At 53.0% G+C, this 22,433-nt stretch overlaps 1 protein-coding gene across 4 annotated transcripts in view; it reads right to left on the reverse strand.

The window, feature by feature from the left end:
* Col16a1 (collagen type XVI alpha 1 chain) overlaps positions 1-22,433 on the reverse strand; it is a 63,738-nt gene that overhangs the window by 26,233 nt on the left and 15,072 nt on the right. For 2 of the 4 annotated variants that reach the window (XM_070008974.1, XM_070008975.1), the window contains exons 9-44: positions 22,305-22,358; positions 21,468-21,494; positions 20,777-20,812; positions 19,738-19,764; positions 18,705-18,767; positions 18,438-18,479; positions 18,308-18,352; positions 18,173-18,208; positions 17,784-17,846; positions 17,428-17,472; positions 17,255-17,350; positions 17,067-17,105; positions 16,657-16,701; positions 16,451-16,486; positions 15,869-15,979; positions 15,398-15,433; positions 14,503-14,538; positions 14,316-14,426; positions 13,975-14,019; positions 11,172-11,207; positions 11,001-11,045; positions 10,601-10,732; positions 9,886-9,921; positions 9,561-9,668; positions 9,182-9,304; positions 9,014-9,067; positions 8,750-8,791; positions 8,429-8,464; positions 8,288-8,341; positions 7,582-7,650; positions 5,118-5,171; positions 5,002-5,028; positions 4,173-4,232; positions 3,937-3,984; positions 3,760-3,813; positions 254-307 (exon numbers count right to left, since the gene is read on the reverse strand). In XM_070008974.1, coding sequence (XP_069865075.1) covers positions 254-307; positions 3,760-3,813; positions 3,937-3,984; positions 4,173-4,232; positions 5,002-5,028; positions 5,118-5,171; positions 7,582-7,650; positions 8,288-8,341; positions 8,429-8,464; positions 8,750-8,791; positions 9,014-9,067; positions 9,182-9,304; positions 9,561-9,668; positions 9,886-9,921; positions 10,601-10,732; positions 11,001-11,045; positions 11,172-11,207; positions 13,975-14,019; positions 14,316-14,426; positions 14,503-14,538; positions 15,398-15,433; positions 15,869-15,979; positions 16,451-16,486; positions 16,657-16,701; positions 17,067-17,105; positions 17,255-17,350; positions 17,428-17,472; positions 17,784-17,846; positions 18,173-18,208; positions 18,308-18,352; positions 18,438-18,479; positions 18,705-18,767; positions 19,738-19,764; positions 20,777-20,812; positions 21,468-21,494; positions 22,305-22,358 — 2,025 coding nt within the window. The remainder of the gene's footprint in view (positions 1-253; positions 308-3,759; positions 3,814-3,936; positions 3,985-4,172; positions 4,233-5,001; positions 5,029-5,117; positions 5,172-7,581; positions 7,651-8,287; positions 8,342-8,428; positions 8,465-8,749; positions 8,792-9,013; positions 9,068-9,181; positions 9,305-9,560; positions 9,669-9,885; positions 9,922-10,600; positions 10,733-11,000; positions 11,046-11,171; positions 11,208-13,974; positions 14,020-14,315; positions 14,427-14,502; positions 14,539-15,397; positions 15,434-15,868; positions 15,980-16,450; positions 16,487-16,656; positions 16,702-17,066; positions 17,106-17,254; positions 17,351-17,427; positions 17,473-17,783; positions 17,847-18,172; positions 18,209-18,307; positions 18,353-18,437; positions 18,480-18,704; positions 18,768-19,737; positions 19,765-20,776; positions 20,813-21,467; positions 21,495-22,304; positions 22,359-22,433) is intronic. The other 2 variants (XM_070008976.1, XM_070008977.1) reach the window with 2 other exon arrangements.

The following is a 22,433-nucleotide window of genomic DNA, read 5'->3' on the forward strand; positions in this document are numbered from 1 at the left end:
AGACAGACATGTGGGCTCTGGCAGAGGATGGGAGGATGGGGGAAAGGGGAGGCAAAGGACTCAGATGACCAGGCACAACCTTGAGGATCATGATCTCGCTGGGGCTTCTTCCAGCCTTAGGAGGAAGAGAGAAGAGGACCCCACCACCACCACAGCTCAAGGGGCTGCATGCCAGCTCAGCCTGGGAAGGGTAGGGGAAAACTGGCGGGGGGGGGGGGCGGGCAGTGGCCAGTGAGTCCTGGCTGGCACCTACCAATTCTGCTGTGAGCCCAGGCTGTCCTGGCAAACCATTGTTTCCAGGCACTCCCTGTGACCAAGAAGAGACAGGAATGAGCCCCGGGGGTGTCCCCCTCTCTCCTCCCCACCCTGCTGCCTCTCCCTCTCCTTGCAGAGTTCAGTGTCCTGGCCAGCACATGACTGCCATCTATTCTTAGCTTGGAAGTTTCCAGACAGTTTGGGGAGGAGAGGAACCTTAGGAGCCCCAGAAGAGTAACCACGCCCTTCCCCCAACCCACAAGGACCACATCCCCCACGTGACAGCAGTTAGGGTCTTCCAACTGCTGTTTCTCATTGTCGTCCCTAAGTCACTTAAAACAATTTACTTTCTCATGTAATCAGTATCACAGGTATCTCCATCTTTGAAACGAAACAAAGTTGGGAGGGATCGGGGAGAATGATGAGAAGGGGGACATCGATCGAGATGAATTTTACTTGAAAAATTCATAAAATTCGTAAAGGGTCACTCCTTTCTATATATAACTACTTAAATAATAATAGTAGTAGTAGTACTAGTAGTAATAATAGAACTTGAAGCAGATATGTAACTTGCCAAAGATCACGGGTCAACTAGGGCATGGGCTGAGATGCAGTGAGGGCCACGGGCTTCCAAGCTTTCTCCTATCTGCTCTTTCCACGTCATGCATTCTGCACAAGACACCCTCCAGCACCGATGCTGGCCAATCAGCCTTCCCAGTACAAATCCTGATCACCCGCCTAACTTTTAGCAGCTTTACATGGAGGAAAATAAACCAACTCTGGCCCTCAGCTTCCTGATCTGTAAGACAGGGGTGGTTTGTGGTGAGGCCGTAGGGAGCCCAGAGCAGCCTCTTCTTGCTCCCCTGGCAGAATCTCAAGGCACATTTGCTTATTAGTCACTCCACCGCCCAGCAGGGAGGATGCTTCCTTCTGAATCCCTAGCGCTAGACAAGGAGGAGGTGGCCAGTAAATATGTGTTGAGTGAACGCTCTGCTGCTCAGCCTGCTCCTCCCCTGCACAGGGCTTCTTTGGCCGGCTCAGATCTGGCTCCCAGTCTGGAACACACACACCTGCCCCCAGCAGTCCTGCCTATCTAAGGCGGGCTGTTACCAGGCCTGGTTCAGGCCTGAGTCAGCAACTACCCAGTGCTTTGTAGCCCTTCCCCCAGTGCCATGAGGGTTTAGAATAGTGCCTGGCCAAGGGGAAGGGCCTTGGACATTTTAGTTTTTTTTGTGTGTTGGTAATGGAGCTTGAGCGCGGCGTGCTTGCGTGGCTTTTTGGTTCAAGGCTGACACTCTACTACTTGACCATAGCTTCCAGATTTTTTTTGCTGGATAATTGAAGAGTCTCTTGGATTTTTCTGTCTGGGCTGGTTTTGAGCCAGGATCCTCAGATTTCAGTCTCCTGAGTACCTAAGCTTACAGGTGCAACTCACCAGTGGCTGATTTGAATGTGTGGTTTTTTTTAAAATTACTATTGTCATTATTGTCATCATCCTTCACTGTGCTCCCTTCTGCAATCCTGGTGTATTAGTTCAAGTCTGAGATTGATTGCTTTTCCTGCCCTTCCAGAACTAAATGTGCCATGTGAAGAAGGCAGCCTGAGTTCAAACCTAGGCTCGACTCCCTATGAGCTACACAGCTTTGGGCATATTTCTTCACTACTTTGCCTCCATTTTCTCATCTGAGAACTGGATTAGGACGAATGCATTAGCCAGACACTGGGATTATGTAGTCTGGGGGGCAGGGAGGGGCTCTGCTGCTGAGCCTGCTTCTGCACATGGGAGAGCAGGGTGGCCCTCCTGCACCCTGACTGGTCGGGACGGGGGGGGGGGGGGGGGGCGGGGAGTGGGGAGTGTGCCTTAGTGGTGCCTCAGCTTGGTCTCCAGCAACAAGACCAGATGGGGACTGGTGCTGGGGCGGGGGGGGGGGGGGGCAGGGGGAAGGAGACTCAGCAGTCACTCCTCTCTGCCCCATTGCCCAGCACGGCCTGGCAGGGTGCACACTACGCCAGCACCCACAGTTAATGAGCCACTACGAAGAGACACTGTGCGTTCCCTGCAGATGGATTGCTGTACCCTGGCACTGCTGGGAAGCAAGGGCGAGGCTGCGTGGGCTCTGGTTCCTGCTTTGCAAACCACTGGGGGCTGGCCTAAAGGCAGCAGTATGGAACCGGGAGAGTAGGGGCTGGGCGAGAGAGAGCTTCCCAGGGAAGCCCTAGTCCAGGGTGGCTGGAATCTGGGCTTGGGGGACCTTGGACAGAATGCTCAAACCCTCAGAGCTTCAGCTTTCCCAATGGTGAGTTAGTGGTAACACTGCCTTCTTCCTGGAGCTAATGTAAGGCTCAAATGAATAAGAGACTGGACATAAAATACTAACAGTAGCCATCATTACAGTAATGATGGGTGATTTTGCCTGAGCAGGAAGAGTTCTAATACACTTCACCTGTGTGAACATTTTCTCTCTTTTTTTTCATGGTAATGGGGATGGAACAGGGCCTCATAAAGGCTAGGCGAGTGAGCACTCTACCACTGAGCCACACACACACAACCCCCATCCTGTGGATTAATTAATATAATGCCTGTAAAAGTCCTATGAGGTAGGTGCTGTAATTATCTCCTTATGAGGCTGACCAACTGAGACACAGAGGGTTTGAGTAACTTGCCCTGCATCACACAGCTAGGACTCACACAGCCAGAGCTGGGTTTCAACTCAAGGCTTCCTGACTTTGAAATGGCAAGTCTAAGCAAAATGCTAAAGAGATCCCAGTCCCTAACACTAGCCCCTCACTAGCTCAGGCCGCCTTGCTATCCCTCAAACACATCTGGTACATCCAGGCATGTCTCACTGCTCCTCCAGGCCTTTGCGTGCACGTGCTGCTTCCCCTGCCGGGAGTGCCTTCTCCCCTCCTCAGGCTTACCTCAGTTCAGGCTTAGTCTGAGTTAAGTATCACATTCTTTTCAGCACTTTTCCCAGATACCCTTCCTGCCCCATTCCCATTTCTTAGCCCTCTGTCCTGCTTTGCGGTCACCTTACCACATGCCACATTCTAACAGACTTTGTTTTATTCATCATGCTTATTGCCTGTCTCTCCTCCTAGAATCTAAACTTCAAGATGGCAGAGATTGATTTGTTTTTTTTGTTTGCTGCTGAATCGCCACCTAAACCCGTGCTGGAAAATAGACAAGCAAAGATGTGTGTTGCATGAACAAATGAATGCTGAGTGCTGCTCCAACTTGGGGTGCTCTCTATGAGTGCCAGGGACTTGATTGTGATCCAGATTCTCCCCGGGGCCTGAGCTTGGCACATACTGGTGGGGTATCTGGGCTAGCCTACAACAGGGCATGCTTTCAGAAAGGTCTGGGAGTGTGCAGGCCTGGGCCAGCTGGCCTGGGCCAGAGAGGGAGACACCCAGGTGTGAGTGGAGGAGTTAATGCAGTGCACATGGGTGGAGCAGTCACCATGATGGTCTGAGCCCTGTCACCCCAATTCCGCAGTCACTTACCTGCAGCCCAGGCATTCCAGGGGGTCCTGGAGGTCCGGGGACACCCGGGGGACCCTAGGGAGAGAAGATGAGATCAGAGCCAGGAAAGGGCTCCGCCGCTTTGCTGAGGGCAGCGGTGTGGGGTGGACAAGCCGCGGGCACTGCGGACGAGAGCCAGAGGAGACAAGCCACACACACCTGCGGGCCTGGCTGGGAGGAGCTGCCCATCCAAAGTCCCGGAGCACCCTGGGTGGGAGTGGGGGTCGCAAAAGAAGGGGAGAGGTTATAGGCAACGTCGACACCAAGCGCAAGGCTGCATGAGGAGGCGGCTGGCTGAGGCACAAAGCCCCGCAGGGGCCAGCGCACACTGGGTAGCAGGCCAGGCCAGAGGCCATGCCTCTCCTCCAGTGGGCAGAGCCCTTGGCATCACTTACCGGCATGCCCGAGAAGATTGGGTCCCCTCGGGATGGGCAGGAGCACTCCCCTGGCTCTCCCTGGAGAAACAAAAGCCTTGGTTAGAGAGGGCGAGGGTGGGGAAGGGAAGGGCCCAGAAACCACATCATGAGGAGGTAGCACAAGATCTAGCGGTACAGGCCAGGGTTAAAACACCGGATCCGCCTCTACTGTTAAAATGGGGACAGAAACCACAGAAATGGTAGTTCCCACCTGTAATCCTAGCTACTCAGGAGGCTAAGACCTGAGGTTTCAAGCCAGCCCAGGCAGGAAAGTCCCTGAGACTCTTATCTCTTAACCACCAGAAAACTGGAAGGGGCGCTGTGGCTCAAAGTGGTAACAGTGCTAGCCTTGAGCAAAAGAGCTCAGGGACAATGCCCAGGCCCTGAGTTCAAGCCCTACAACTGAAAAAAAACCCAAAAACAAAAACAAAAAACCAAAGAGCACTGACTGCCCAGGCTCATGTGCAGAGCTCTGGGTCTGCCTCAGTAAGTGTTCGGTTCTGGCCGTGGGTCCCCTGCTCCTCGGGACCCTGCCTGTTCCGCACCCTCTGTCCCTCATCCCTCTGCCCTGTTCCTCTCATCCAGCCTGCTCAGGTGGCCTCTGGAGTTCTCTGGTCTCCTGAGATCTTGGCTGAGTCCTGAGCCAGCAGCCAAGTGAAGCTGGGAGTCTTGAGGCCCCTGGAATCAGGGCGCTGGTAAATAGCAAGGAAATGGGATGTTCTCCCTTCTCCCCACCCGCCCCCCTTCCCCATCCTCCTATACACAGGCTCCCCTGGTAGTGGTATGACCACAGGACCCTGAGACATACCTTCTCTCCTCGAGATCCCTTTTCACCCTGCAGAGAAGAAATACTGGGAGGTAAGTCATTGGGGGTGGAGATCCAGGACCAGTCCAGCTTCCTGCTGCCCAGGGCACCATACTCACTGGAGTCCCTCTGGCTCCTGGAAGTCCAGTCTGTCCTTGCGGCCCATCTTGGCCCTGAAGAGAGAGAGAGCTCAGAGTTGGTGGGTGAGGCTGGACAGCAGCCAGTCGTCAGGCCTGGCTCAGAGACAAACAGAAGCAGTGTTTGGTCCATCGGTGCCCACCTCTAGAGGAGAGGTGCTGAGAGGAGGATGGGGAGCAAGACCAGGTTGCTTGGGCACCACACTGGACCAAGGACCCATCAGAGAACTGAATAGAGTCCCCACTTTCAGCCAGGCAGGACAGGGTTTCAGTTTACGGCCGAGGAAACTGAAGATTGAAGTCCAGCACTGGTAGTTTATACCTGTAATCCAAACCACTCAGGAGGCTAAAACCTGGAGGATGGTGATACAAAGCCACTCCCGGCAGCAAAAAGGCTTCAAGATTCCATCTCTAAAGGCTAGAGGCATGGCTCAAGAGGTAGAGCGCCAGCCACAAGCCAGCAAGCAAGCCAAGCAAAAGCATGAGGCCCGGAGTCCCGGTCCCAGTCCCAGTACCAGACATCAAGAAATCTCAGTCACAGCTCTATCTAGATCTGTTGTGCCCAAAGTCCCTGCTCTCCCTTCCTTCCCTTTGATGTGTGCTACCCATTCGGTCTATCACAAAAGTCGCCTCCCACACCCAGCCAGGAGGAAGGAATTTCAGCTCCTATTTTACCAACGAGGAATTGGAGCCTTTGCAATGCTGTCATTTGCCTGAAGTCACAGACTAGTGAAAGTGGGGCGCTCTTGGGAGGTGCAACAGCTACAGAAAAGTTGTGAATCTGCTCAGACCCACAGATGCCAGCCTGGCACACAGCAGGCTGGGGACAGCTGCTTTCTGGGAGACCCTCCACTTTTGTATCTGGGACCCAAGTGATCTCTAGCACCAGCCCCTCACCTCTGCCTTTATCCTGGCTGTCCCCGGGATAATCCTACTCTGTTGGACAATGCAGACTGGCTCAGCAGGGCCCTGGGCAAATCCCTGGCCCCCTCTGGACTTTGGTATCCCCTCTCTCAGGAGAAACCTATCTGTGGTTCCCAAAATGGGGACAAAAATTTCTCATAAGGGGGATCCACAAAGATAGGTGAGGATACATTTACTGGGCTATTTTCAACATGACCAAAAGCACAAGGAAAATTATACACTTGCCCACGACCCAGCATGGCACAGGCTGGCTGAAAGGTAGCATTTCTTTGATTTAGGCTAAAATTATATCATCTTGTAAAATTCGAGTGGGTTCATGTGGTGTAGAAGCTGGGTATTAGACAGGTCTTTGATGACTAAAACGAGAAAATGCACTTATTATTACTTAATCTATGCAATTTGCTCAATAGCCCAGCCTTGGGCCTGAGGGAATATTGTCTTGGGCCACGTCTTCCTGTCACGAGTGGATGTTTGGGGCCTGCCGCATTGGTTTAACAAGGCGCTCAGAGGGTCCCAGGTTTGAAGGGGTGGGGAGCATGGGAGACAGGCTTCAAGCCTTTGGCTCCACCCCTCAATCTCTAGCCTTCAGTTTCCTCATCTGTGAAAAGATAATAATAGCAGTTCCCTGACCCGGTTGTTGTAAGGATGAAGCTGGTTTCTGTGTGTTCAGAATTTAGCACGGTCCCTCAGCAAGGCCACTGTGCAAAAAAATAAAAGTAAATAAAAACAATGGGGACTGTGTTCTTTCTCTATAAAAGCTAAAAGTCCATCTCCAAGGGAAAGAGAATGGCATGGGCTAACTACCGGACAGAAGAGTCAGAGGGGCAGTGGAATCACATACTGAATCACGTTTAGGTGGGAGGACCATCTAGCTCTCTGTAGCTCAGTGGGTGACTAGAACTGAAGGCTCTGAACACAAAGAAGAGATGAGAAAGCAGAAATGCTAATCACCCCCATTTGATCAGTACTTATTGTACACATGTATTGAAATATCACACTGTACTGTATAAATGTGTATTGTTACATGCTAACTAAAAAGAAAAGTTATAAAAAGAAAGGTTTTCAAAAGAATAGAGGAGAAGCCAGTTGCTAATGGCTCACACCTCTTATCCTGGTGACTCAGGAGGCTGAGACTTGAAAATCAATGCTTGAAGCCAGGCGGGGCTGATAAATCTGAGAGACTCTTATCTCCAATTAACCAGCAAAACAAGAAGCTGAGGGCAGAAGCATGGTTCAAGTGATGAAGTGTCAGCCATAAGTAAAAAAAGCCAAGCAAGAGTGCGAAGACCTGAATTCAAGCCCCAGTACCGGAAGTGATGGTGAGGATTAGAGAAGGAAAAAAAAATGGCATTGACCTCTGTTCTCATTTAAGGGCTCTGGGCCTCCCCTGCCACCCACGCCTCTTCCCTCCTTGAGGCTGGCTGGTGGAGACTTCTCTCCTCCACTCCAGGATGCTGGGACAGACAAGGTCAGTGCTGTGTTCTTTTCCTAGCAGCATTCCCAACACAGACAAGACTCTTACCGGAGGCCCAGAGATGCTGGCACCAGTAGGTCCCATGGGTCCAGTGGCTCCTTTCATTCCTGGAGGTCCCTGGGGAAAGGGCACCAGAGTTATGGGGTAAGACTTGGAAGTCAGCACTATCCAGCAGTGACGCACATCTCTCAGGGTTTCAGACAGGCTGCTGACAGGTAACACTGAGCCCTGTGTCTCATGTGTAAGTTGTAGGACACTGAAAAGCCCTACAGGAGCCAGGCATGGGGGCTACCCTGCCAGGCTAACCTGGCAGAAATCAGGAGGATTGTGGTGCCAGGGTAGCCTGGGCAAAAGTTTGCAAGATCTCTTTTCCATGAATAGCTGGGGACAGTAGCACACCCCTGTCATTCCAGTACAGAGGAACATTGAGGTTCCAGGCCAGCCTTGGGAGGTTAAAAGGGTGGGGAGTTCATGAGACTCCATGTGTGTAGAAGAAGCTGGGTGTGGTGGCACATGCCTGCCATCCCAGCTACTCTGGGAAGCATAAAATAGGAGGATCATCATGGGGGGGGGGCAGGCAAAAAGCAAGACCCTGTCTCAAACTAACCAGTGCAAAAAAAAAGGGGGGGCTGGAGGCATGCCTCAGTGATACAGCACTTGTCTAGAAAGCATGAAGCCCTGGTTTCAAACCACAGAGCTACCAAAACAAAACAACATCCCTGAAGGCCTAATGCCTATGGAGGCAGAGGCTCACCTGAGCACCCTTCTCTCCTGTGCGGCCAGGTGGTCCCTGAGGCCCTGGAGGTCCCTGCAGATAGAAGCACAGTTAATCCCTTATCCTAGATGGATTCTTTCCCCTGCCAGCTGCTGCCAAGGCCAAGTCACACATACATACCTGAACTCCAGGCAAGCCCTGGACTCCAGGCTCCCCCTGCGAGTCAGAGAGAGCGGAGTGAGGCACAGGAGCCACAGCCAACCCACTGGCCCCACTCCCACTGGTCTGGGGTGAGGCATCGGCCAGCCCAAACTCAGGGAAGCTCCCCAAGAATATCCTGAGGGAGGGTCAGTGAGATGAGGGTCAAAGCCAAACCCAGGACTGCTAAGTTAACAACACACTGTCAGAACTGTGCGCAGGGAAATGGTAGGGCAGGGGTGGGGGGAGTGCCATGTAGTTTGGAAAGTGAGGAGGAAAGCAAAAGTAAGGCAGGAGACTCACCTGTGGCCCCTGCACTCCCCTTCCTGGAGGCCCTGGCTCTCCCTGAAGAGGCAGAAGAACAATCCCCAGCTCAAGATTCACAACCTGCCCTTCGCCTTGCTCCCAGCTCCTCCTCAACCTCCGTGGCCCCCTCAGCCTCATCCATCTCCGTTTCCCCCGCTCCGTACCTGCCTCCATTCCCCACTCCAGGCCCCAGCCCCGTGTGCCTCCCACCCCCACTGATGTGTACCCACATGTGGGTGCTCCCAGGCCCTGCTCACACACCTGTGTGCCCTTCAGCCCTGGAGGACCTTGAACTCCCGGGAGACCAGGCTGTCCCTAAAAAGCACACAAAGGAGCCATGAACTCTGTACAGGCGGAAAGGAAGGGCAGGAGGTAGAGAAGGCAAAACCCAGGCAGGGAGGGACCAGAGGGCAGAGAACGGGAACTTACAGGTTTGCCAGGCCGGCCCACACCTTCAGGACCTTGCTCTCCTTTGGGGCCTGGCTTCCCAGGTAGTCCAGCCATGTCGGTCAGCGCCCCCTGCAGGTTGGGGCAGGCGGTGCAGCCATCACCCTATAGTCAGAGATGCATGCATCAAGGAGCCAGTGAGCCAGGGCTGGTAGCCAGGTCAGGAGGTATTGCAGGGAACACCTCCTTCTCCTGCCCTCCCACTAGTCTGGGGAATCAAAACAGGCCCCTGACAGGCCGAGCTGCAAAGAGGAGCTGCGGGGGGGGGGGGGGGGGGACAGTCACTGCAATCCTTCCCCTTGGAAGCTCTCTGCCTGCTTTCTTTTTGCCTGTATAATAAACATCCTCCCTCCTGACTGACCTTTTCTCCTTTAGGCCCCATGGGGCCCCGAATACCAGGCTCTCCTGACAGCCCAGGCTGCCCCGTGGTGCCTGGGGTTCCAGGGTCTCCAGGACTCCCAGCATCACCCTGTAAGGAGTAGAGTTCAAGGAGAGTAGGGATGACCCAGCTTGGGGCAGGCCATCCCTAGAGCTCTCACAAGGGCTGAGGACTGGGAAAGGTGGGGGGGGGGGGGAGGGAGGGAGGAAGGGAGGAACAGGTACAAGCCAATCAGAACAAGGAGGCCAGGTGTCATTCTAGAGGAGCGGGAGCCCACTCACCCACATGCCCAAAGAGGTTCTCTTACCTTCTGTCCCTTCAGTCCACGCTCTCCGGCCTTGCCCTGAAAAGAACATACTCCCAGTACCCATTCACTCAAACTGGACACCCTTGAGCACCCACCTCTCTGTTATCCCCCCCGCCCACCTGCCCCCAGGGTGCTACAGAAAACTAAAAGATAACAATCTTTGCCCTCTTGTGAGTGAAGAGACTTGAGCCAGATGGTGTGACCTGGCAAATTATCTCATCTGGCCACAAAGCCTCAGTTTCTCTGTCAGATGGGGATGATAAAATAGGGTGGGCTCATGCCCTAGAGGGTTCTGGTGAGAGTAGATAAACTAGCATATGGGAAGCAGCCCATGGCTCAGTGCACTGCCCTTGAGGCTGGTGCTGTTTGTCAGTGTTAAAGCAGTAACAGTGATACCCACAGCCCGGAGACTTCTGAGGTCTACCGTTTGCTGTTCAGTGCTCTGCACACACATCATGACTAAGCTTTGTCACAGCCCATGAACAAGACGTAGAGATAAAGACAAAAATAATTTACTAAAATACCGAGCTGGGATTAGAACCAAGTCTGTCTGGTCTGAAGCCAGTGTGCCTCTGCCTGCTCCGCCATGACGTCACGGGGAAAGGGCGGAGGCATCAGGGCTCTCCCACTGGTGTCAGACGCACAGACTTCTCCACACACACCCATTCTGGCCCTCTGCTCAGGACCCCTCCATCTCCAGAGGCCTAGGACTCACCTGCTTTCCGGGCAGGCCAAAGCCTGGAGGTCCAGGCTCCCCCTTCTGTCCCACTGGCCCGGGCAAGTGCACCACATGACTGTCTCCATCCTGAGTCCCGGACAGGGCTGAGCACGGCTCACAAGGCTCCCCCTACCGAGCAAGGACAGTGAGTTCAGCGGCTCCAAGGGATCTAAGGAGACCTTGGGTTGCAGCTAGATCTGACATAGCCTATCAAGGGGTCTCTCAGGAGAGACTGTAGGGGTACAGAGGAGTGAAGATTGGGGCCTGGTTGTGATGCCATGCCAGGGAGTTGGGCTTTACCCTACAGGAGGTCTACAATGCAGTAAGACCTACCAAGAGGGTCTGACTCAGAGGTGTACCCCCCCCCCCGCTGTATGTGGGGGATGCCCAGACTCACCTTTGCCCCTTTGATGCCTGCTGGTCCTACTTGCCCTGGTGGTCCCTACGTGAGAAGAAGCCATATGTGATGTCCAGCACAGCCTGGGCCATGCAGAGGCACAGCCCAGGCCCGTTTCCCACTAGTGGGCAATCCACCTTCCCCAGCTTCTGCCATCCAAAGCATGCTTACCGGACTGCCAGCTGGACCTGCCTCCCCGAAATTACCCTGTGGGCCACGCACATAACATACAGTCAAAGTGGGGCTGGGGGCAGAGGTGCCAGAGCAATCCCACATCCCAAACTATAAAAGCAGCCCCTTGGGCTCGGAGTACTTGTTCATGCCTGGGATCCCAGCTACTCAAGAGGCAGAGATCGGAAGATCTTCCTATAAGGTCAGACCAGGAGACAAAATTTAACAAGACCCTATTTCCACCAATAATCTAGATATGGTGCCTTGTCTCTTCAATCCCAGCTACATAAGAGGATCAAAATCTAGGTCAGCTTTGACCTGCAAGACCCTATCTGAAAAGTAACTGAAGCCAAAAGGGCTGGAGCTGTGGTTCATGTGGTAGAGTGCTTTCCTAGTCTTAGCACAAGGCCCTGAGTTCAAACCCCAGTACCACCAAAAAAAAGCCCTTTTAGGGTATTTAGACTGTCCTCTCATTACCTGGCCAGGGAAACTGAGGCTCAGAAAGGAAGAGGGGGGCTGGGAAGGTGGCTCAGTGGTAGAGCGCTTGCCTTGCATGCATGAGGCCCTGGGTTCGATTCCTCAGCACCACATAAGCAGGAAAAAAAAGCCGGAAGTGGCGCTGTGGCTCAAGTGGTAGAGCGCTAGCCTTGAGCTGAAGAGCTGAGGGACAGTGCCCAGGCCCAGAGTTCAGGCCCCACGACCGGACCCCCCCCCAAAAAAAAAAGAAAGAAAGGAAGAGGGACTTCCACAAGGTCCCCAATGGGACTCTGTGGCCAGCTTCAGGTTAGACTGTATCTACTCTCAGCTTTAATTCATTAGCATCCCTGCTCTACCCCAGCACACGGAGATCATTCATTCATTCATCCAACAGTCATTCGCCCTGGGCACTAGGGATGGGATATGAATGGCATAGATATAAATGCTTCATAGTGCTTGCACACTAGACCTTTTTAGATAATAACTATAAATGATAGCAAGGTGCAGGTGGTTCATGCCTGTAGCCCTAGTTACTCAGGAGGCTGAGATCTAATGATTATAGCTTGAAGCCAGCCTGGGCAGGAAAATTTATGAGACATTTATCTCCAGTTCACCATCAAAATGCCAGAAGTGGAGCTATGGTTCAAGTGGTAGAGTACTAGTCTTGAACAAAAAATGCTAAGGGACAGTGCTCAGGCCCCAAGTTGATACACAGTACTGGCAAAAAAAAAAAAAAAGACCCCTTAAATGGTGATGAGTGATGAAGGAAAGAAGGCAGCTAGACAGAAGAAGAGAGCCCATTTTAGACAAGGTAGCCAGAGCAGTGAGGACCACAATGAGAATGATCAGAGCGAGGCCAGCCAGTGAAGGCCTAAGTGGACACTGGGGAGGGAAGATGTTCTAGATGTTTCTAGTGGCAGCCACCTGGGTAGCATCCAGGAGATGAGAACAGAAGGAGAGCCAGGATGACCACAGCACGGAAAAGTAGAGGTGGGAACGGGAGGGGGGAGGGAGGGAGGGAGGGAGGGAGGGAAAGGAAGGAAAAGGGAGAGAGAGGAAAGAAAGGAGGGGGAGGGAGGGAAGGAGGAAGGGGGAGGGAGGGAGGGAGGGGGAGGGAGGGAGAGAGAGAGAGAGAGAGAGAGAGAGAGAGAGAGAGAGAGAGAGAGAGAGAGAGAGAGAGAGAGAGAGAGAAACAGACGAATCTGGAAAGGAAGGTCCTCCAGGGCGAGGCTCAGCCAGAGTGTGGCACAAAGTCAAGTCCCAGAAGGATTGTAAGCAGGGCATAATGTAATCTGAGCTCTGTTTTATGAAGCCACATTAGCTACTGGATGATAAATGGGCTGGTGAAGGGCCGCAGGCAGGCCGGAAGAGGCTGCTGCCACCCAGGTGAGAGACTAAGCTGTTGGCCATGCAGGTGGGGAGAGAAAGCAGGAATGGAGAGAGATGTGATTGGCAGGATCATTAGGACTTGCCACTGGGATGGATGGGAGGGAAGAGGGTTGGGCAAGGGAGAAGTCAAAGATGACCCCAGATTTGTTTGGAGGACCTGTGTTTATGCCATTTGCTAAGATGATTTAAAAAAGAAAAAAAAAAAAGGGAAGCAGGTGCAGGGTCGGGGCGCAAAAGCTTCATTTGAGAAATGCCAAGTTCGGCTTGCCAGTTAGAACTGAGCCTGAACATGTGCAGCTCAGTGTGTCTCACGCTGGGGGCACTCGCCTGTGCGCACAGAACCCCTCATTTGAGTAACACTCCATTACAAGTTCAATGCTGTCATTTGTCTCTAATGCAATCATAAATACAAATGTTAACACGGGCACCGAAATTGAGTGACCCGCTTGAGTAGTGGAGATTATAGACTCTGGAGCCAGACTTCCTGGGCTCAAATCCCAACACCCATGTGGATTTGGACAATGTCACTTGGCCTTTCTCTGCCTCCTTTTCCTCATCCTCAAAATGGGAATAACAGGGCATACCCACCCCATAAGGTTTGGGAAGGATAAAATAAGTTAATACATGTGCAAGTCTTGGAACCATGCCTGGCACATAATAAGCAGAAAAGAAGTGTTAAATATTATTTTACTATAAGGTAGTCTTAAATGTGCTTAATCGTTTTAGATTATCATTAAATTAAAAATACAACGCTAAGGAATTCTCTTGGAGAATATGCAGGCTCTTGGAAATAAATTCTTTGACTCCAGTCGGCAAAACATTGATGAAACCATTTCTCTGTGAATTTACAGCCTGATCTCTGCCCCATCTACCACCCTCTCCCCCACCTCCCTTGCCAAGAAGCCCTGGTGTCTTTCACATCCAGCCTGGGTCTCACCTTCTCTCCTTTCAGCCCTCTTGGGCCCGGGACCCCAGCTTTTCCCTAGTGATGGGGGGCGGGGGAGAAAGACAGTATCATGGCTTCTATCCCTCCAAGCCCCCAGGCCCCAGTGTCTCACTATCCAATCAGAGAGGACAGATCATGTGTGTGATGAATCCCACAGCCTATAATAGCCACACAGTCACTTCTGCCATACTAGTGACACTCCCAGGTATGGCGGAAGCCCTTGGACATCCTGGGGCAGGGAAGGGATGAAGGGAAGGACTGAGTTGCAGGCCCGAGACACCTGCCTCTGCTCCCTTCCCTGAAAACCCAGGAGGCAAGAGCAGATCACTCACCGGAAGGCCAGGTAAGCCCAAGCCAGGGGAGCCCACATCTCCGCTGGCCCCTGTAGATGGTCCAAGATGCTGAGCTCCTACAGCTGTGCTGCAGGACAGGCAGGGCTCTCCCTGGGGAAGGAAGAGAGGTGATCAGAAAGGCTCCCAGGTAGGCAGAGGGGATGACCTGAGCACAGCGGGACCTCACCTTCTCTCCTTTGAGGCCTTGGATGCCAGGATCTCCCTGCAGGGAAAAATAGTATGTGGGCTAAGACTAGAGGTATTGGGGTACCCCAAATTCTCTGGTCATATATTAGGACCATATATTAGGAGTTTCAAGACCAATACCCCAGTAGTAGGGTTCATGAACCCAAAAATGATAGATAGATAGATAGATAGATATAGATAGATAGATAGATAGATAGATAGATAGATAGATAGATAGATATAGAGATATAGAAATATAGAGATATAGAAATATAGAGATATAGAGAGAGTTGTTGTTGATCATGGGGCTTGAATTCTGGGCCTGGGCGCTGTCCCTCAGCTCTTTAGCTCAAGGCTAGCTCTCTACCACTTGAGCCACAGCGCCACTTTCAGTTTTCTGGTGGTTTATTGGAGATAAGAGTCTCACGAATTTTCCTGCCCAGACTGGGTTTGAACCTTGATGCTCAAATCTCAGTCTCCTGAGTAGCTAGGATTACAGGCGTGAGCCACCAGTGCCCGGCATGAACCCATATTAAAAAAGAAAAAAAAAGAAAAGAAAAAGGAGCTACTCAGGAGGCTGAGATATGAGGATCAAGGTTTAAAGATTTTCCAAGGGAAAAAAAGACTCATCTCCAATTAACTAGCAAAAAGCCTGAAGTAGAGGTATGGCCCAAGTGGTAGTATGCCAGCCATGGGCAAAAACACTTAGGCAATAGCATGAAACCCAGAGGTCAAGCTCCATTACTGGTATGGGTGCATGTGTACACACACACACACACACACAACACACACACACACACACACACACACACACACACACACACACACACACACACACACACATACATACACACACACCAAACTAAATTACTCCAATGGAAAGTTCCAGTACGTACCCGATCACCTTTTAGTCCAACAGTTCCCAGGCCTTCCTGAAAGAGAAAATCTGTGAGGGAGTGGGGTGGGGCATCAAGCACAAGACCCCAACTCAGACCTGACTTCCTTCCCTCACTTCCAGCCCACCAAGCCTAGGCACAGCTTCACTCATAATAAGGGATGGTTTCACCTGTTTGTCCAAAAAGGCATCCTCAAGCCTCTCAAACAGCCCTGGCTAGTTGCCATGGAGACTTGGAGTGACACTCTAGCATAGCCTTAATCTCTATGGTTCAGATCCCTTACTGCCTAGACCCTCTGCAGTGTCAGACAGAAGTTCTCTTCCTAATTCTTCTCCAAGATCATACCCCCAGGATATGTGTAAGGGGTGTGTGTGTGTGTGTGTGTGTGTGGTGTGTGTGTGTGTGTGTGTGTGTGTGTGTGTGTGTGTGTGTGTAAGGAGTGTCCCTCAGAGGCCACCCCTGTGCACTCACCCTGGATGGTGCAGGATCACCCGGTTCCCCCTTGGGCCCTGGCTTTCCAGGGAGTCCCACGAAGTTCTGGAACCCTTCAGGCAGTGTTGGACAGACTTCACAGGGGTCACCCTAGCAGGAGAAGAGACCACGAGACCCCAAGTCTGAGAGCTTGGGAAGGCCGGGAGCCTCCTGCCCCTCTGAGCTATAAACACTGGGTGTATGGCTGGCACTCAGTCCCCACCATCGGAGTGGGTAGCAGGAATGTCCCCAGGGCTTCCTGGCCAGTCTCCTCATCCATGCAATTCCTGGACATCAGGAAAATGCATCTTCACCACCAGCCATCGGAAAGGAACAGACAGATACAAAAACTGAGAGAAGAGAGACGCTAATGGAGCTGCCACAGTCACAAACCATGTGTGATGCAGAAGCAGATTCTAAGTCCAAAGCAGGTTCTTCATCTCCCCATTCCACACGACTTAAAGAAGGAGTAAGGGTCACCCAAGGAAGGCCCAGGCCCCAAATGCCAGGACCTTATTCTATGTCTGCACAGAGGGCCTTCTGTTCCCACCCCACCCCAGCACAACCAGACCTGGGACTCACCTTCTCTCCCTTTGTCCCTGGTACCCCTGGCTTCCCCTGTTGGAGAAGAAACAGGGCATTCATGCCAGGGCAGAAGGACCCATGTTCCAAGGGAGGGATATAACACCTAGCCCTCTTCCCCCTGAAAGCCCTGGAACTGCAGACCCCAACATAGTGGGCAGTGACCTCAACACCCCCCTCCCTGTCTTCCCCTACGGGTTACTCACAGGCTTCCCGCCAGGGCCTTCCTTTCCTGGAATCCCAGAGCTGCCCTGTGGTCAGAAAAAGGTTTATGAGGGAGACTACAGCCAGTGTGACCTCAGCCTACAAGGCCCTTCCTCAACCCATCTCTGGACAGCAGGGCCACCTCTGCCAAACCTCCCACCTCTGGCCCACTTCCTCAGTAAATCTTCCCTATCTGGTGCCTGTCCATCTCCACATCTAGCCTGTATTTGTATAACAGATAGGCAGGCAGACAGGCAGACATGTTCAGGGCTTTCTGTTCAACTAGGCCAAAGCCCCTCACCCCCCCCCATCTCTGAGCCTCCTCAGCTACACCTCCCCTCCTGCACCTCATCCCTCCTCCACCCCACCAACCAGCGGGCTCTCACACATGCCCACTCTAGCCTGTGCTTACCTTGTCTCCCTTAGGTCCTGGAGGGCCACCTGGCTCTCCCTGCAGGCAGAACAGGGTAGATGGAAGGACTGGAAGTTTTGCAGGGGCTCTGACCCTCCTCCTCCACAGGCTCCTGGGTCTGGGCCTCATCCCACCCCCAGCTCTGGCTGGAAGAGGGGGTCTCAGGAAAGGACAGCAAGGGTACTCACTGGGGTCCCAGGTAGTCCTATTCCAGGAGGCCCGGGGAGACCAGGGGGCCCAGGCTCTCCTGCCAGTCCTTCAGGCCCCACAAAGCCAGGGTCTCCCTGACACAGACAAAAGTGGATGTCACAGTGCTGCCACCCGGCCTCACCATACCCCCACCTCCAGATCCACAACTCACTTTCTGCCCTTTGGGCCCAATGACGCAGATCTCTCCAGGCCTGCCCTGTGGGGAAGGGCACAATGGATAGGGGTGACCAGAGGCCTGGCCTCTGCCCCACTGGGACAGTTATGCCCCCCTTTTCCCACTTCACTGTCCCTGTCCCAAACCAGACCCCATCCCAGGACCCTAAGGCCATCAAATGTCCAGACTCCTGGGTTTAAGCCTTTCTCTGCAGCCCCCTCCCCTCACCCTGGCTGTGCTAGGGCACAGTTGCTCCCCTCCCGGGCAAGAGGACGGAGCTAAATTCTCTGGATAAATCCCAGCATTCAAGGTCCTGGGCTAGGGGCTTGGGAGAAGGGTCCCCAGCACCTTACATCTCGGCCCGGCTTTCCCGGCAAGCCCTTGAGGCCTCCGTCACCCTTCTCGCCTTTCTGGCCCTGGGAAAAGAAGAGGCAAAATGACTCATCGAGGGAAACAACTGGAAGAAACAAGGGAGCTATCTTCCAGATCCTTGCTTCTCATGATATGACTTTCACAAGAGGGCAGACAACAAGAAGAACTTCTGAACCAGCCAGGCCACTCACTAGACATGGTGAGTATTTGGACAAGGCAAGTATCTGAGAGGAATGGGGGAGGATTTGGCCACTCTGCCCCCTGACACCATTGCCCAGGGAGGCTTCGGACCCCTCCCTTGCATAGACCCTTCACAGGCCTATGGGACCTGTGGACCCTATCACCACCCACTTCAAATCCAGCTGTTTACCTTTTGGCCTGTTGAGCCTGGGAGTCCTGATGGTCCCTGAGATGAGGAGAGAACACAAAAGAAGGGATGAGGAAGGAGAATAAGGCTGGGCCTAGACCCCTGCACCACCCTTGCACTTTTCCTGGTCTCACTCACCATACCCCCTGCCTCTCCCTTCTCTCCTTTGGGGCCTTCTGCGCACTGAACAAGGAAATAAAAGACGTTGAGAGGAGCCCAAGGCTGGCCCCATCTTCACCCTGAAGCAGGCCTCTCCTGAAGGTCTTACCTGAAGTGGAGCGTCCTGGGAGATTCGAACACAGTCACTGCCCTGTGGGTAAGGAACAAGGGTCAGGGCTGGGGTCTTGTGAGGGACTCACCCTAGCCCTTCTGTGTGGAGGTCCAGAAGCTTCCACACACTAACCCCTGTGAGGACTCTGCTTTACCCTCAGGGGGCCAGACTTCCCACCAAAATGATAGGAGGTAGCCCACATTCCACCCCAGCCCCACGGCCAGCTGGGAAGGGTCTTACAGTGGGCATGGCTGGGGCACTTACCCGTGCTCCCTTCTCTCCCTTGGGACCTGATGGGCCAGGCAGGCCTCGCTCTCCTTTCCCTCCCTGCGGGCAAAAACAAGATGGAAGCTGGGACCCAAGGGGGCATGAGGAACCTCTAGGAAGTGATTCACACCCCAGATCTCCACCTATTACCCACCACACAGACACAGATAGACAAACACACACACACACACACACACACACACACACACACACACACACACACGCTCCCCTCCCAACCACCACCACACACACACTCAGCATATGGATTTCATATGCATCAACCACTCGCCCCTCCCAGCTGTATTTGGCAAACTTCACGCAGAGGGCATCCTTTTCCCCACACACACACGCATACCAGCTCACACACAGCCCATCCAAGGCACACAAGTGACACAAACCAGGATGGCTGAGAGCCAAGCTTCCTGAGACCAAGATTTGCACTTGCCAGCAGGAGACTCAGGAAAAGTCATGTCACCTCTCTAAGCCTCAGTTTCCTCACCAATAAAATGGGGTTCATGTCAGCACCTGTCCAGAGGTGCTTTAAGTAAGGTGTTGGGGACAGAGTCTAGAATGCTGTCAGCCCTCTATGGAAGGGGCTCTGAGAGTCACATTCCATCCAAGCCCGGCTCGCATCCACAGGTGTTGCCTACTGCTGACAAGTTCTGTGGGCCAATAGGGGTACATGTGCCCCCCCCACACACACTCACATCGCTCTGACACAGTCACAGACATGGGCACAATTGGGCCTCAGTTTAATCCAAATGAGAGCATTCCCTCTACAGAATGAGCATTTTGGAGGATCAGAAGGGTGAGTGATGTATGTATGCCTGGCCCAGGGCCTGGCACACAGTAGGACGTCACGAAAAGGGAGCTCTGGACCCATTTGCAGAACTTCTCCAGAACACACACTCGATGACGCCACATCCACAAATCTCAGGCATCATAATATACAAGCTTAGGACCACATGCTATGGGATGGGCTGGGGCCACCCCAAAAGGAAGGAGGGTCTAGTTCTCTTCTGAAACTCACCTGGGGTTCAGAAGGACCAAGTGTGACCTGAGGGAACATAGGAGAGATTATATACTTCAGGAAAAGAGAATAAATCACAGGCCCAAAGAGGATGAGCAATACGTCTAGCTTCACACAGCTTGATGGCAGGTCCAACAGCCTGAACCCAGCCTAGGCTTTTCCTACCAGGTCAACCAACATGCTGACTCTCCCCTCTACAGAGGGGTCTAGTCTGCTGCCTCTAACCTGCCAGGCTTGGGCTAGCCCCACCCCCAGTTCCTAGGATAACATGGCTGCCAAGTTGCCATGGTAACCTCTGCACATCTGGGGACCATGGGCCTGCCCAGATTTTGTTGGGGGATGGGTCAGAAGAGGAACAGCAATGAGGGCATTTATTGATGTCCCAAAAAGTCAGGGGGCTTGGAGCTGAAGCAAGCCAGAGTTGTGCCCTTGAAGGATCATTATGGCTTGTCAGAAAGTCAGGCCATGGGAAAGAAAGCAGTGACTCATGCTGCCTGAGGACAAGGGACAGTTAGGTACCAGCTGAGCTCACCCAGCCCCGCTCCCTTGTCCTTTCAATCCCCCAGAAGGCAATGTGTCCTGCTAGGGACAACTACTAAGAGAGAAGGGAGACATCTTCTCAAGCCTTAAGCTATGTGTGGTTTGGGGACATGCTGGCTGGTGACCCTGAGCCTCCCCTCCCCACCCCTGCCCAGGGCCTGCAAGGCGACCTGTGAAACCTTCCAAGCAGAGCAGGCCTAAGACCCGGTGGGGAGCTCAGAGCTGGGATCAGCAGCCAAGAGCCTGACCCCGCTGGCCGGCCACCACCCCATGCCCAGGCCCTCCCAGACCCAGTCTGCAGGGTGGATGCGGTCATTCATGCAGTCTGGGTTTGGCAGATGTGGGGGTGGGGGCCCAGTTCAGCTCTGGGAGATGGGCAGGGAGAGATGTAGAAACACATAAAGACCCCTTGTCCTCAACCAGCAAGCCCCAGCCAACTCCCACAATGCCCACTCCCAGCCCTCACCCACAGCACCCTACAAACCCTCCCATCACTCACATTGCTCCTCTGGGCGCCATAAGCACAAGGAGGACACTGAAAGGGAGGAACAGGCCTAGAGGTCAATTCTGAGCCTCTCAGATCAGCTCTTCACCCTACCCCTGCCCAACACACACACACACATGCATGCGCATACTCATGCACATACATGTGCACATACACATCTATTCACCCATGTGTACACACATGAACATTCATACATACATATGCACATATGCATAAACCCAAAGAGCATGGCATATGTCTTAGGTGCAATTTGAGAAGAGCATGGAACTAGGAGCTGGGAAAAAAGCAAGCTCCCTTCATCTCCCACCAACCCAGACCCACAGCCATTTCCAGATGAGGAAACTCGAGCCCAGAGAGGAACAGTATTGGCTCTGGGTTACACAGCATACCAGGCAAGACTGAAGACCAGAATGTAGGGGTTCCCTGGTCAAGGCCTTGGCTTTCACCAGGACACCCATGGCCATTTACTGCCAGCCCAGCAGGAGTGTCTTCCGGCTTCTAGCCCACCACTCAGGGAGAGGCAGTAGGCAGGCAGAACCCAGCATCCAGCACCAAGGAATGCTGGGAATTGTGTTGTCATCATCACCCTGTGCCCAGTCTCTGTGCCCCCAAAAGCCTAGCAAAAAGGTTCTGTGCTAACATGCCCTCCCCAGAGCCCTTTGGCCAACGCAGACAGGAGGCTCACCTCATCAGCAGCTGTTTCTCTATGGACCTGGAAAGAAAGGGGCATGGAAGGAGGTAGGGAATTCAGGGGATCAAGCATTGCTCCCACACTGTGCCCAAGAACCAGTATGAGCAGGCTCTATAGAGAATTCTGGATAGACTAGGCATGGTAGCTTATGCCTATAATTCCAGCTAGGAGGGTGGTGGAGATTGGGAGAATCAAGATTCAGGGGAAAAAATGTTAGTGAGACCTCCTCTCAATAAATACACTGGGTATGGTGGGTCATGTTTGTAATTCTAGCTATGCAGAAGGCATAAGTAGAAAGATTGCAGTCCCAACCCAGACCAGCTCTGGGCCAAAAAGCATGAGAGTGTATCTCAATTAACAGCTAACATAAAAAGGACTCGAGAGGTAAGGTGTTCATCTAGTAAGCGCAAGACCCTGAGTTCAAACCTCAGTACCATCACAGAGAGAGAGAGAGAGAGAGAGAGAGAGAGAGAGAGAGAGAGAGAGAGACAGAGACAGAGACAGAGACAGAGACAGAGACAGAGAGAGACAGAGACAGAGACAGAGACAGAGACAGAGACAGAGACAGAGAGAGACAGAGACAGAGACAGAGAGAGAGAGAGAGAGAGAGAGAGAGAGAGAGAGAGAGAGAGAGAGAGAGAGAGAGAGAGAATGAGAGAGAGAGCCAGGTACTATGTGTGTCCTGCCCCAGTCTGTCTGCTTCTCAGAGCTGGAACCACACAGCCTGAGCTCATCCAGGCAGGAAGACAGTGGGAGTGGAGTATCTTCTCGGAGGGGTTTTGCAGAGGGCACACAGGGCAGACAGAGGGCATCGCAGGCTCCTTTTTCTACCTGTGCTCTCCTTTCTGCCTTCTGGTTGGCTCTCCCTGTTAGCTGTGCATCCACCTGGGCAGACAGAACAAGAAGAAACCACTGAGAAGAGGCCATTCTGATGTCTATGCTGGAATGGATATCTGAGTG

Source organism: Dipodomys merriami, unplaced genomic scaffold (genome assembly GCF_024711535.1).
Source record: "Dipodomys merriami isolate MVZ:Mamm:240054 unplaced genomic scaffold, mDipMer1.0.p SCAF_71, whole genome shotgun sequence".
Taxonomy (NCBI): domain Eukaryota; kingdom Metazoa; phylum Chordata; class Mammalia; order Rodentia; family Heteromyidae; genus Dipodomys; species Dipodomys merriami.